A 15,969-nucleotide genomic window follows, 5' to 3' on the forward strand; every position below is an offset into this window, starting at 1 on the left:
CATTACGAGACATTACGAGACATGAGACATTACGAGACATAACGAGACATTACGAGACATAACGAGACATTACGAAACATACGAGACATAACGAGACATAACGAGACATTACGAGACATTTATCCGTATATTTCTGTATTGTCTTTGTTGATCTATCTAGGGGAAGGGATGGGGGCGAACTATATATTGTATGTACTACGTGTTGTGTACTGTTGTGTTATGTACTATGGTACTGTACGTTGTGTACTGTACGTGTTGTGTACTGTACGTGTTGTGTACTGTACGTGTTGTGTACTGTATGTTGTGTACTGTACGTGTTGTGTACTGTATGTTGTGTACTGTACGTGTTGTGTACTGTACGTGTTGTGTACTGTACGTGTTGTGTACTGTACGTGTTGTGTACTGTACGTGTTGTGTACTGTACGTGTTGTGTACTGTACTGTTGTGTACTGTACGTGTTGTGTACTGGTACGTGTTGTGTACTGTACGTGTTGTGTACTGTACGTGTTGTGTACTGTACGTGTTGTGTGTACTGTACGTGTTATTTGTACGTGTTGTAATGTACGTTGTGTACTGTACGTGTTGTGTACTGTACGTGTTGTGTAATTGTACGTGTTGTGTACGTGTTGTGGTACTGTACGTGTTGTGTACTGTACGTGTTGTGTATTTTGTAATGTGTTGTACGTGTTAGTACTGTACGTGTTGGTACTGTACGTGTATTGTACGTGTTGGAGAGGAGGATGGGGAGGAGGAGGAGGAGGGAGGAGGTAACTTGGTGGGTAGTGGTGTGGTTGAGTGGTGGTGGGGGGTTAGTGGTAGGAGGGTGATAATGGTGGTGGAAGGAGAGAGAGAGAGAGAGAGAGAGAGAGAGAGAGAGAGAGAGAGAGAGAGAGGGGGGGGGGGGGGGGGGGGGGGGGGGAGGGATGATGTAGCTGTTGAGGGTCGATTTTTGTGATGCGCTCTTAACGTCATGCAGTGTGTATTATTAATGTGTGTTGGTGGTCTCCTCAGTCTCTGCAGGAAGGTAAGGGGGGGGAAGTAGGAGGTTATGGTCCTTAGGCTAATTTAGACTTGACCCCAAAGTTCTATTCAATCTACCTCAAGGCTTAAAATCTACCTCCAGTCTACCTTAACACTCGACCTCCTCCTCAAAAACCCTCCTCCCCCATCACCCTATTCTTACCCCTCCTCCATCCTTCTCTGTTCCTTCTTCTTATATTTCCTCTTTTTGTTGTCTTGTGTCTTCCATCTCTTTGCTTCTCGCCAGTAAGTGCTGTGATCCCATGACTTGACCCTCCTCCCCACCCACCCTACACCCCACCCCTACCCCACCCACCTCCTCCCACCCCACCCCACCCCACCCCACCCCACCCCACCCCCCACCCACCCCACCCCTCTCCTCCCACCCCGCCCTCACCCCCTACACCCCACCCTACACCCCCACCCCCACCCCTACCCCACCCCTCCCCCTCCCCTCCTCCCTCCCCACCCCACCCCACCCCTCCCCTCCCCTCCCCTCCCCACCCCCCCCCTCCCCTCCCTCCCCTCCCCTCCCCACCCCACCCCACCCCCACACCCACCCACCCCGCCCCACCACCCCAGGCCTTGGTGAATATTGATCTTCTTAGCTTGTTCTGAACCTGACACCAATTGGGTTAAGAATTTATGTATATACGCCACCTTCTTTCTTGATCTTCTTGTTCATGTTCTTCTCCGTGTTCTTCTTTCTCCTTTCTTGTTCTTGTTCTTTTTGTTCTTCTTTCATTTTCTTCTTGTTCTTTCTTCTCTCTTGTTCTTCTTGTTCTTCCTTCAGACACCCTATACTCCTGAAGCCTTCCAATTACTGTTTCAGAGGGTCCAGAATTGTTCCCCTCTCTCTCTCTCTCTCTCTCTCTTCTTGTCCCTTTAACAAGTCTTTGAAATATCTTTAAATACTCTGAAACTCTGAAACCCTGGAACCCTGGAACTTTGGAACCCTGGAACCCTGGAACTTTGGAACCCTGGAACCCTGGAACCCTTCTTCTGGCCATAAAGGCGTGAAACCTTGGGGTGGGAGGGAGGTTGGGGATTTACTTTGAAGAATAGGAACCCTCTTTACCATTCTCCGAGGAAGCCTATAGAGCCCACTGGAACCCTCTTTACCATTCTCCGAGGAAGCCTATAGAGCCCACTGGAACCCTCTTTACCATTCTCCGAGGAAGCCTATAGAGCCCACTGGAACCCTCTTTACCATTCTCCGAGAAGCCTATAGAGCCCCTGGAACCCTCTTTACCATTCTCCGGGCCTATGAGCCCACTGGAACCCTCTTTACCATTCTCCGAGGAAGCCTATAGAGCCCACTGGAACCCTCTTTACCATTCTCCGAGGAAGCCTATAGAGCCCACTGGAACCCTCTTTACCATTCTCCGAGGAAGCCTATAGAGCCCACTGGAACCCTCTTTACCATTCTCCGAGGAAGCCTATAGAGCCCACTGGAACCCTCTTTACCATTCTCCGAGGAAGCCTATAGAGCCCACTGGAACCCTCTTTACCATGCTCCGAGAAGCCTATAGAACCCCACTGGAACCCTCTTTACCATTCTCGAGGAAGCCTATAGAGCCCACTGGAACCCTCTTTTACCATTCTCAGGGAAGCCTATAGAGCCCACTGGAACCCACTCTTACCATTCTCCGAGGAAGCCTATAGAGCCCACTGGAACCCTCTTTCATTCTCCGAGGAAGCCTATAGAGCCCACTGGAACCCTCTTTGCCATTCTCCGAGGAAGCCTATAGAGCCACTGGAACCTCTTTACTATTTTCCGGGGAAGCCTATAGAGCCCACTGGAACCCTCTTTACCATTCTCCGAGGAAGCCTATAAGGCCACTGAACCCTCTTTACCATTTTCCGAGAAGCCTATAGAGCCCACTGGAACCCTCTTTACCATTCTCCGAGGAAGCCTATAGAGAGAGCCCACTGGAACCCTCTTTACCATTCTCCGGAGGAAGCCTATAGAGCCCACTGGAACCCTCTTTACCATTCTCCGAGGAAGCCTATAGAGCCCACTGGAACCCTCTTTACCATTCTCCGAGGAAGCCTATAGAGCCCACTGGAACCCTCTTTACCATTTTCCGAGGAAGCCTATAGAGCCCACTGGAACCCTCTTTACCATTCTCCGAGGAAGCCTATAGAGCCCACTGGAACCCTCTTTACCATTCTCCGAGGAAGCCTATAGAGCCCACTGGAACCCTCTTTACCATTTTCCGAGGAAGCCTATAGAGCCCACTGGAACCCTCTTTACCATTCTCCGAGGAAGCCTATAGAGCCCATTGGAACCCTCTTTCTTTACCTTCATCTACAAGGGGTTGGAATCCTCATTAGTTCTTGTGTTGGATGTCCGAAACCTTCCTTCTGATCCCCCCCACCGCGCCCCCTCCACCCCCCTGCCCCCCCTCTCCCTCACCTTCTTCGTCTGGTAAACACCTAACATCAATAGACAGCGGCCAGGTGCTATTTCAGGAAAGGTTTTAGGTTTTCAGTGGATGTGAATGAGAGACACAATATTTATGGGAGGGGGGAGTATTTTTAGACGATTTTGTCCTCCGTAGACGTGTAGGGCAAACTGTAGGACACGCGCACACACAGACACACACACACACACACACACATACACACATACACACACACACACACATACACATACATACATACATACATACATACATACATACATACATACATTACATACACACACACACACACACCACATCGTCTTTTGCTCAGTGTTTACGATCATCCACCTGTTAATTAATTGGATGACTTTTCTTGATAGTTTATTGTGTGTGTGTGTGTGTGTGTGTGTGTAAGTTTCTTTACGCCATTTGCCTCTGTCTACCCAGCAGTAATTGGGGACCTGGATGTCAATCGATTTGGGGTTCGTGTTGCCAGGGGTAATGGTTAGCCAGTGCAGTTGGCGAGTTGTCCGGTCTTCCCGGGTTATGCCTTGACATTGAGCCTTACAGCTCGTTAACTCAGGGTGTGGTTGTGGTGTTGGCGACTGTATAATTTCTACACCTTGAATAAATTTATACAAAAGTGGCCCTAGAGCTGGCCATCCTAAGAGTAGGGGACAGGTTGGGGCATACAGGTGGGGTGTGAGAGGGTATACAGAAGGGGGGGGGAGTAAGGGCACAGCATGAGCAGGAACGTGAGGGGGAGTAGGAGGGGGGAGGGTCGTGCTCAGATCAACCTGCCGGCAGCTTAAGGTTCGTGTGTTGATGGTGGTGAGGCGGCAACCTGACAGAGCACCCCAGGCCGCCCACAGCACACCCACACCAGGTCGCCCACAACACTCCCACACCAGGTCGCCCACAACACTCCCACACCACGACGCCCATAACACTCCCACACCACGACGCCCACAACACTCCCACACCAGGCCGCCCACCACTCCTTATATACTGCTGCCCTCACTATTATAGAGACCTTTACCTCGGCTATGTTAAAGTAGATGGGACGACACACACACACACACACGGATGTTCAAATTGGCCTATCTGATGCACGAACGGGGATGTGGTAGTATTTATTTACGTTCGTCACTTTATGTTAGTCATACCTAATACAAGTCGTTTTCTGTGATAACTCAATTTATTGTTGTCGTTTTAAGAGTATTCTAGCTTGTGGGTGTAAATCTGGTAAAAAAAAAATATTCAAGTATCCTCTTATTTATTATTATTTTTGTTTAGTTTGACAGTTTTTATAGATTATTGGTGTAAAGAGTGTAGTCAATTATTTTCAGTGACGAGTATTTAGTTCCACCAGATGGGAAAGGATGGCGCCACTTGTCATTCAATTATTCTCACAGTTACAAGTATTTAGTTTCAATTTTCACCACCAGATGGGAAAGGATGACGCCACTTGTCATTCAATTATTCTCACAGTTACAAGTATTTAGTTTCAATTTTCACCACCAGATGGGTAAGGATGGCGCCACTTGTCATTCAATTATTCTCACAGTTACAAGTATTTAGTTTCAATTTTCACCACCAAATGGGTAAGGATGGCGCCACTTGTCATTCAATTATTCTCACAGTTACAAGTATTTAGTTTCAATTTTCACCACCAGATGGGTAAGGATGGCGCCACTTGTCATTCAATTATTCTCACAGTTACAAGTATTTAGTTTCAATTTTCACCACCAGATGGGAAAGGATGGCGCCACTTGTCATTCAATTATTCTCACAGTTACAAGTATTTAGTTTCAATTTTCACCACCTAACAGAAGGTAGATATGTTTCACTGTTATAAATCCATAGGTAAAACATTCAGGTTGGTTTATTTTATAGACGAGAGAAATGGTGTTGCATTCTGATCTGTTGCTCAATTGAACAGATGAAAGTATACGTCTATGTACCAGAGTGATCATCTGGAAATAAAGTGTTTTGAGAAGTGGGTAGCTGTATACATGGGAGGAAGAATGGAGGAGAGAGAGAGAGAGTATAATAGAGACAGAATACAAGAAAGATCATGAGAGAGAGAGAGAGAGAGAGAGTATAATAGAGACAGAATACAAGAGAGAGAGAGAGTGAGAGTTATATGCATGATGCTGACTGATGACGTGAACGACGGAGCGCAGTGCACCATAACACACACACACACACACTGAACCCTCTTGGTGATGCCGCCACGCACCACACCAGACGAGATCACATGAATGTTTTACAAATGTTTGCCGCCAGTGACAGACAGACACACGTTCACATGGAAGAAAGTTTAGTATTGTAGAAGTAAACACCAAACTTTTTCTTTTAGAATTATATGAACTTCATTTACGGCACTCGCCACTTGTCATTCAATTATTCTCACAGGGACGAGTATTAAGTTACAATTTCCACCACCCAATAGGAAGGTAGAGGGCGCCACTTGTTATAAATCCAGGGTAAAATATTCAGGTTGGTTTATTTATAGACGAGAGAAATGGTGTTGTATTCTGATCTGTTGTCAATTGAAGTCAGACAGTGGGGGGGGGGGTTAAGGCTGCCTGAGTGCACTAGAGGATTGGTCTGGAAATAGTGTTTGAGAAGTGGGTAGCTGTATACGGGGAGGGAAGGATGCGGAGAGAGAGAGAGTATAATAGAGACAGAATACAAGAAAGATCATGAGAGAGAGAGAGAGAGAGAGAGTATAATAGAGACAGAATACAAGAGAGAGAGAGAGTGAGAGTTATATGCATGATGCTGACTGATGACGTGAACGACGGAGCGCAGTGCACCATAACACACACACACACACACTGAACCCTCTTGGTGATGCCGCCACGCACCACACCAGACGAGATCACATGAATGTTTTACAAATGTTTGCCGCCAGTGACAGACAGACACACGTTCACATGGAAGAAAGTTTAGTATTGTAGAAGTAAACACCAAACTTTTTCTTTTAGAATTATATGAACTTCATTTACGGCACTCGTGTGTGTGTGTGTGTGTGTGTGTGTGTGTGTGTGTGTGTGTGTGTGTAGTGAACCGTGGCAGGTGGGGGCCGTAGAGTGTTGACACGGCATTACTGTAACCTAACCTAACCTTTACCCTAGAAAACTGAATGGTGTTCAATCTTAAGGTGAGAGATTTAACTACAAATGAGACGCAGTATGTGTGAGAGAGGGAGAGAGAGAGAGAGAGGTGGCGGTGAGGTGAGACAGAAGGAGGAAGTGCGCAGTGGGACGTCCTATTCTCCCTCATCCTCCTCCTTCTTCCTCTTCTTCCTTCTCTTCCTCCTCCTCCCCCCATCTTCCTGTACCTCTCCCTCCAGTAGGTGTTGTGTTGTGTACCATAGAAAAAACGATAGTGAGGACGAAGGGTACTCTCTCTCTCTCTCTCTCTCTCTCTCTCTCTCTCACAGTCTACAGTTATTTCATCTGGCTACAGTTACTCTTTTTGTTATGCTTCCACACCATTACTTTGTGTGTGTGTGTGTGTGCGTGCGTGCGTGCGTGCGTGCTTAAGTCTATGAATAGTGATGGAGAAGGTAGGAAGAGAGGGAGGAGGAGGTAGGAAGAGAGGGAGGAGGAGGTAGGAAGAGAGGGAGGAGGAGGTAGGAAGAGAGGGAGGAGTAATAGGCCGCATAAAGATGACCGCCACATCGAGGCTGATAGCCGCAGAGTGTTGGCCGCACTGACACACTTACCGCACACAGCTGACAGCCAGTCCTATACCCACTACTGGGGGGCCTCCAGCTGACACCCCTCCCTCTCCTCCCTCTCTCCTCTCCTCTCACTGTCTGTATCTATAGTTATAGTGTACATTAGGATAGCCTTAAGTACCACACACACACAGCCAGACACACACACACAGCCAGACACACACACACAGCCAGTATACACACACACACAGACACACACACACAGCCACACACACACACACACAGCCAGACACACACACAGCCAGACACACACACACAGCCAGACACACACACAGCCAGACACACACACAGCCAGACACACACACAGCCAGACACACACACAGCCAGACACACACACAGACAACTTACTGCACTAGATTTCATGCTTGCCAGACACAGCTTCCCAGACTGTTAGAGAAAGAGCGTATAAGAACTGTGTGTTTTTAATAATAAAGAAAGTTCCCATTACCAGAGATATATAAACCTAACCAAACCAAACCTACCATTAACCTAACCTAACCAAACCAAACCTACCATTAACCTAACCTAACCAAACCAAACCTACCATTAACCTAACCAAACCAAACCTACCATTAACCTAACCTAACCAAACCAAACCTACCATTAACCTAACCTAACCAAACCAAACCTACCATTAACCTAACCTAACCAAACCTACCATTAACCTAACCTAACCACACAACGCTTTATTTTCGTGGTGTTAGATTGACCCTGTTGTCATTTCGTGGTGGAGGTGAACATTTCTGAGATGACCCGAGTTTCTTTTAATTTACTCGTGGATTAAAACAAATGGCTGGTCTTTCAGTAATAATGGTTAAGAAACTTTGTATAGTATTTAGGGGGGTTTGTTTTGTTTATATAATGTACAACAAACTATTTCACGTTGTTTATATTTTATGGTTTGTTTACTGTTTGTTGAGTGGTGGGGAGGAGTGTTTTTAGTGGTGGATATGCTTCTTAAATCTGACGTAATAAGCTACTCTTTTTTTGGTCTATTATTTACGCTATTATTTTTTATACCTATATATAATCTTATTGTTTTATATTCGACTAATAATAGATGGTTATAAGAAATTTAGTAATTAAGGTTTTATGTAGGTAATATACGTAGGTGTTGTTAGTGACGTACACTCACTACGGCTTCTGGGTCCTGACTGGCCGCCGCTGCCGTCAGTATGCACCAATAACGGTCTTATAGGCTGACGTCATAGGGTGGGGGCGGTGCGAGTGACGCAATATGGAGCCGGGCTTACTGAGGTGGCAGAGGCGGTGCTCCAAAATATCCCAGGATAAACTGACACACACACACACACACACACACTCAAGGCAGCCTCGTGCCGACTCTACATGCTACGACGACTCGGGTCACTTGGGACACCCACGTCAGAGCTGAGGACCATCTACAACGCATTTATTCTCCCCAAATTAACGTATGCGTCACTAGCCTGGTCGTCTTCTCTCAACTCCACCCAACAACGTCAGCTAGAGAAGGTACAGAAAAGGGCCTGCAGAATCATGCTCGGCGCAGACTACTCCGGCTACACCAACGCTCTCTCCACCCTGGAAATGTCCCTCCCTTAGTGACCACCACGCACTAGCAGGGTTTGGCAGTGGACTACTGCACAATCCTGTCATCGCCACCCACTGCCACCGACAGTCCCCCGCCCACCTCGCTCAGTCCGCCACTACAACAAAATTCAGCCCAAAAGAGCCAGCACTGATAGATATAAGAACAGCACCATCCCATCTAATGTTAAAATAATAAACAACTCCTGGTTTATGTACTGTACAGCCCTGTAAATGTATTGAACGTATATCATTATGTCTAAATCACTTGTAAGTTTGTATATTTTCAGCCACCGGCTGCAACTCTATTAATAAACCGTTTATTATTATTATTATTATTATTATTATTATTATTATTATCATTATCATTATTATCATCATCACACTACAGTACGTCTCTCACTGGACCTACTGAAGGGATATTTTTACTTCAGTGTGTTTGTTTTTGTGTTTACTATTTAATAGCCTTTGATTATAATAAAGAAAGCGGGGCTAAGATAATTTGAGATAATGTTTAGTCCCAGGAATGGAATAGTTTTTTCTTTCTCTTTCTTCTTTTTTGTCTGTCTGTTTGTGTCTTTTTTCTTTCCCTCTGTTGAAAACAAAGTTATATGTATTAGTATATAAGCACAGTAGCCGTAACCCGGTACAATGTATGTAGGTCATTAATTAAGAGTGACCTGACACGTGTGGTAGTTCAGTAGTGGGGGAGAGGGCTGGGGTCAAGTAAGGTCAGGGTCAGAACCATTGCTCTCCCTCACTTGGTAATTTTATGTACGTCGTTCAGATTAAAGAATGTTTTTGAATGATAGTTGATTTTTAATCTTTTATTAACATTACCATTGAAACCTCCATATAACGGACTTCTCTATATAACGGATTTACCTCTCCATATAGTCCATTAAATAGAGGTTTTACTTAAGTACATTTAGCATTTTATTTACTCCCAATCTATTGCATGACGCTTATTGTGTAATAATAAAGAATTACTAGATATAACATAACAATACGTGCATAACAGTTTAATGTGTGTTCCTTAAGTTACTATTAAGATCTGTGGCAAATTTTCCTTCTATATATTTTGTCATATTTAGAACTGGAGACCGTTAGGAATGTTATCAGTGAGTGTTGTTATACAGCCTTAATTACCACAGTTAACAGTCTGGTTAAATGAAGTGTCATAATAAAAACGTAATACTATTGTTAACAGCCATATAACGGTTAAAAAGTCTGTTGATTACCACAGTTAACAGTCGGGGTATTATAAACAGTCAGTTCTCAGGAGCATTATAAGCTTGATCACCTCAGTTAACAGTCAAATAACAGTTAAAAAGTGAATGGGGTATTTTAAAATCAGTTCTCAGGGGCATTATAAACTTGATTACTACAGTTAACAGTCAGCTTAGAGTGAGTGGTATTATAGGAGCTTGACCACCACAGCTAACAGTCAAATAACAGTTAAAAAGGTGAATGGTTGTAGATATTGATTGTATGTGTGTTTTGTCGTCAGGGCGCCCGCGTATGGATCCCCGACCAGGAGCAAGTGTGGCGCTGCGCCGAGCTCACCAAGGACTACAAGAATCATCTGGTGGCCGTCATCTATGAGAACTCCCAGGTACTGTATTCTCGCCATCCATACTTCTATTCATCCATCCTTTCATCCATCCATCCGTCCATCTCTCCAGCCATCCATCCAGCCATCCATCCTTCTTTCTTCCAACTCAGCTTCTTCCCTTTTCACTTGAAGAGAGGAATTAAATATCAAGTGTCAGTGGAAATAATTACAGCAGGTGACCTTACAATTTTAAGCTACGGTAATATTAACAGTTCTTAGTTCCTTGACGATATGATGTTCCCAACTTATTTGATGATTGAATAGAAAATACCTGTTTTATTTTGTATATAACCTTTTAAGATTAATGTTTAGGTATTATATAAAAAAGCTAAGAGAGTATGAGGAATTAATGTGAATATTTGACAATGCCAAAATGTGTCATTATGTCAGCGCATTTTAGAGCGGGTCAAGTTTTCTCTTTGGAAGGCTAGTTACAAAAGGTCAAGTATTAGGAGAGGTAAATATTCGCCTTCTTCTGCATATATAACAATATTGGTGTGTTATAAGCTGGAACTAAATACATAGATCTAGAGTGTTGCTTATAAAACGTAGTACAGTATTTTTGGGCGGGTAAGTGTGTGACTCACTGCTTACACAGTATTTTTTAAAGCCCATTTTCATACATTATGTCTCAGGCTACTACCGTAAGTAAAGTTGTCACACTGAGACAAGAGCTGCACTGTAAGTCTTATTTCTCCCTCCTGTACACAGTGTGACCCTAGGTAATGCTCTGCTTGTATGAATGACTAAGCTTTTATACCCCCAGGGAAAGGCACCTCAGAGGATTTTACTAAGGTTTCCCTTTATTTACATTGCTTGCTCCTAACATGTAACAAGTTCATGGTTTGTTTCAACTTGCATTTTCGATGTTGTCTGAATTATGACTTCATCTTTTATGTTCCATTTGAACGCTTTCATGACTAGTAAGATGAAATATTGAGATATAACAGACCTCACACATAAGTGTGTAAGGTGTAGCTAACCTGGTTTTTTACTGTAACACACTTTTTCTCGGCATTTTTTATTTGTGTGAAAATGAAGAAGACCTTTCACCAGAGACCTTTAAAGAAGGGGGCTTCCAGTTTGTCCCAAAACTTCCTGTTATATCACATGTTTGCAGGGGGCTGACCAGTGTTATGATAGAGGCTTTGTTGAGGAAGGAGGTGAAGCCGGCGTGATTGTTTTGTCGGAGTCAACCCAATGATAAGATCTACTTGCATTGTCAGAGCTTGGGGGGGATATTTCCTTTGATTGAAAATACTGTATATAAAACAGACTTATCTGTTGTGTCCTCCTAGGTGTTGGTGTCATTTAGGCCACATAGAAATTGGTTTTTCATTCTCTCTCATTGTTTTCAACTATAAGAGACTGCCTTTTCAAAAACTTTTTTTTTTAAGGGATCTGGTCTCAATAGGAAGAGGTGTAATATGTTCTGGTGTCCAATCCCATCCATTTGCCATCGAGGTGGTAATCTTGAGCAGACCCAGGGATAGTATGCAAGTTCCCCGAATCTAGGATTACATATGGAATGGAGACTTTGGGATCAAATCTCCTGTTTTAGAAGTATGTTGGGTACATGGCTCATATCTTAGAAATACTGTATATTTTGAATTATGAGAATATGAAAGCTTTACTAACTGTATTTAGATTTATTTAATTATTAGTTTTTAAGACTGCTGGAGAGTACAATAGGAACATTGCTTCTTGTTATGTTGGATCATAATGCTTATCATCTTGTACTGGCTTTGATTATTTAAATGATTCTCTTCATCAGTACGGTACTAATAAACTCTTCCGGGTAACTCTAACTTTTCCGTAATAATCTGTTTCTTCTCATTGGTTGTTACCAGTAACTAGGGCTTTAGACATCTTTTACCCCTTAAGGTGGTATTGACCAGTTCTTCTTCCACCTACACCTGTACATGCCGTGTGGCTCTGCTTGAACAGCTCTACTCTTGCACTCTGCTGTTGGTCTCACCCAGGGGTTCAATGTAGATCAGGCTCTTGAGGATCTTATTGCACCACGGCATGGTTAAGTTGGTTACGTGATAATATATGGCGACGATGTTTGTCTTTATTTCTATCATCACTGTTGTATATTTGGTGTGTTTATTGTAAGTACAGTCGTGGTTTGTTATGGGTACAGTTCTGACAAAATCTATTGTTATGTCTGCCTTTTTATTGTTTATTACTAGTTTTGGGGTAAAGGGAGAAGAACCTGCATCTTGGTATGTGAGAATCTGTATACATGCATGTACATTTAGTCAAACATCAAGCAAGTGTGAGATACATGTTACAGGTACAGTCCTACAAAATGAAAGCATATTAAACAATGATATTCAGGGTATACAGAAATTAGTGTATGGGATCACTTCTTATTGCACAAAAATTAGTTACACATAAGTGATTCTTTTTTTTTAATACTGAACACGTGGAAAAGAGGTCCTGTGAAAGTGAATGTCTGTTAAATTATCTATACTGTGCTTAATATTTTCACATGTATGATTTAAACATTTCCAGTTCATTAATATAAAAGGTGTGCGGAATAATAATGATAATCCTTATTAGCCAAAAAGTTAAAAAAAAATTCTCTCATACATACAGGACCTTGCTTACTACTCCTGCAATTGAAGAGTGCCTTTGGGTCATTACTGTACATTGATTATTGCTCAGTTGTTGTGGAATTATACAACCCAATATATATAAAGATATTTAGAAACATTAATCTGCACTTTTTACTTATTAGTTTTTTGGTCATCATAAACGTAGTGTACTGCTTATACTGATAAAGTAAATTAATATTTCAGTAAAAGAATTTTTATCAGAAATGTCCCAGGGAATGTAACCCCTACTTATATTCAATACACTGTGCTTGCTTCAATGTCACATTTTCATTAATGCATGTCCAACATACAGCGGCATTATACCTGTATACTATATTAGATGGTCAGCAGGAGCATGAATGCTGGTTGGTACAATGAGGTCAGAGCTTGGGTGTCTTTTCCCAAAAATTTCTGGGCTTGCATTCTTCCTCTTCTCCTCTTGGCCTTGAGAACTAAACTTGGACAGTGTTAGCCATCTGTAGATCATCTGCCCACCGTCTGTCTGATACTAATATTTTTGTCTTAGCCTTGAGATTCTTATGATGATGATAAATGACTTTTAAAAACCACATATTTGTACAGGATCTCCTTGATGTCTTTGTTGGAGTAAGTTCATCGTGTCCCTTATTTACATACAGTGATGAAATAATAAAATGTACAGTAGAGGGTATATGATGCATGGGTTTGTTTTATTCAGGTATCTTGTGGAAGTCATATTGTGTAGATTTTTATTTTTATTTATTTTTTTGGCCATTTCGAATGTCACTAGGACCTGTAATGTGCTGATGTAGTGTTGTGAAATATGATAAAAATAGTACACTATACTACAGTATGAAATCTTTTATGAAATCTGATCAAAAACTTATGTAATCTGATCAAAGGTATTATAAAATTTGATCAAAGGTACTGTATATTATGAAATCTGATGGAAAAGTCTTATGAAATCTGATCAAAAGACTCATGAAATCTGGCATGTGGAAGCTCAGGTTAAAGTAAACTATATTATGTCTCATAGTTAATAATAATCGTCCGCTCCAGACTGATGACATCAAGGTTAAGAGTGATGAGCATCTCCCACCTCTAAGGAACCCTGATATTCTCATAGGCGAAAATGACCTCACCTCGCTCTCTTACCTCCACGAGCCTGCTGTCCTCTACAACCTACAAGTGCGTTTCTGCAACCACAATGCCATCTACACGTACTGCGGTGAGTTGTGGTGGTTTTGTTGTCTATAGGTTCGGGAAGGTTAGGTTAGATCAGGTTAGGTTGAGTTTAATGTGAAGTTGAATGACATTTTTGCAGTTCTCAGCTGAATAACCTAACCTGACCTAACTTATAATTATCATGCTATATTTTATTTGGTGTTTAGTGAAATATCATTTTTTTCTTATGATGATCTTTAGGTAACCGTAAATTTCAGTTCCAAAGTGGCTCTGGTTCCAAGCATTTCGGGATTTTGATGTACAACCTGTAGAAATATGTTGTCTATGTTGCACTGCCAAGAAGATCTGTTAGATGGCTGTACAGTAATGTATTCTCGTCTACAGGAATCGTTCTTGTGGCTATCAATCCCTATGAGGAACTCCCTATCTATGGCCCGGACACTATCTCAGCTTATCGAGGCCACTCCATGGGTGACCTCGATCCTCACATCTTTGCTGTTGCAGAAGAAGCGTTCACACAAATGGAGAGGTAACTTTATTATTATTATTATTAACCATTTATGTGATTATTAGTTGCAAGTAAGTTGTTTATACAGTACTGTATAGGTTTTTTGTTCTTTGAGATGTATAACAATTAGGTGTACGTATTTAAGCTACAGAATGGTGGTTACAGTGAAGATTGACTTGCATTATGTATACTGTATTATCATATTGCAGTACTGTATAATTATCAGGTATTCAACAGTAAAATAGATTACTGTACATTGATTCTGATACATGATTGGTTATTTTCTGTGTCTGTTGTTCATGTATGTACAGGAGTTATTTCCCTGCCTAACTTAAGATGAAACGATCGTAACCTAACCTAACTTACGATGAAATTACCAGAATTTAACATAATCTAACCTAACCTAACATGAAATTAACCTAAGAATTCAATTGAAATTATCACCTTTTGAAACTGGTAACTCCTCTTTCTCTCTCCAGGGAAAACAAAGACCAAAGCATCATCGTGTCAGGAGAGTCGGGCGCTGGCAAGACAGTGTCGGCCAAGTACGCCATGAGGTACTTTGCCAGCGTGGGCGGCTCAGACTCGGAGACACAGATCGAGAAAAAGATCCTGGCGTCGAATCCTATAATGGAGGTGAGGTGACTGATGTTGTCCTGGTGGCGTAGAGTCAGTCAGAGGGAGTGTTGGGTTATGTTGAGTTATAAGGTGGTACTGTAGGTGAGTGTGAAGTGTGTCCTGGTGAGAGTAATGTATGATGTGTGACTGTATTGATAAATGACTGTAATATAATCTTTAGTTTAGAAATTATGGTAACTCTCTGAATGCAATGGTATGTCAGTATGATGGTTTAAAATGCTTAGGATAATGGTTTAGTTGATTCTGGATGATAGTTTAACCCTTTGAGGATGATAGTTAAAAAGGATGACAGGAGGGTAGTTGAGAATCATATTTTAATAGATCGGTATCATTAAAAACAAGGGCTTTCTTCTAATCACATTCTGTCTTCTTCAGGCAATTGGTAACGCAAAGACGACGAGGAATGACAACAGTTCGCGTTTTGGAAAATATATAGAGCTGGATTTCACACGTAAATATAGCATAATGGGCGCCAACATGAGAACATACCTCTTGGAAAAATCCCGTGTTGTCTTTCAGGTGAGATGTGTAGGAGAATTTTGCTGCCCCCTCCTCTAGTCTATTTTTTTCTCTCTCTAGTCTCTCTCTTTCTCTCTCTAGTCTTTCTCTCTTTTCTTACGATTCACAGGAGATTTCATGTACATTATAAGCAGAATATTTGCATCAATCCAAAGACCGAAACATTGCAGTAAATT

At 42.3% G+C, this 15,969-nt stretch overlaps 1 protein-coding gene across 9 annotated transcripts in view; it reads left to right on the forward strand.

Moving 5' to 3' along the window:
- The window catches only part of LOC121872883 (unconventional myosin-Va-like), a 155,422-nt gene that overhangs the window by 65,514 nt on the left and 73,939 nt on the right, over positions 1-15,969 (forward strand). For all 9 annotated transcript variants that reach the window (XM_042375962.1, XM_042375967.1, XM_042375965.1 and 6 more), the window contains exons 2-6: positions 10,256-10,360; positions 14,002-14,170; positions 14,512-14,656; positions 15,115-15,271; positions 15,650-15,793. In XM_042375962.1, coding sequence (XP_042231896.1) covers positions 10,256-10,360; positions 14,002-14,170; positions 14,512-14,656; positions 15,115-15,271; positions 15,650-15,793 — 720 coding nt within the window. The remainder of the gene's footprint in view (positions 1-10,255; positions 10,361-14,001; positions 14,171-14,511; positions 14,657-15,114; positions 15,272-15,649; positions 15,794-15,969) is intronic.

This window comes from Homarus americanus, unplaced genomic scaffold (assembly GCF_018991925.1).
Source record: "Homarus americanus isolate GMGI-L3 unplaced genomic scaffold, GMGI_Hamer_2.0 scaffold11022, whole genome shotgun sequence".
Lineage (NCBI taxonomy): Eukaryota > Metazoa > Arthropoda > Malacostraca > Decapoda > Nephropidae > Homarus > Homarus americanus.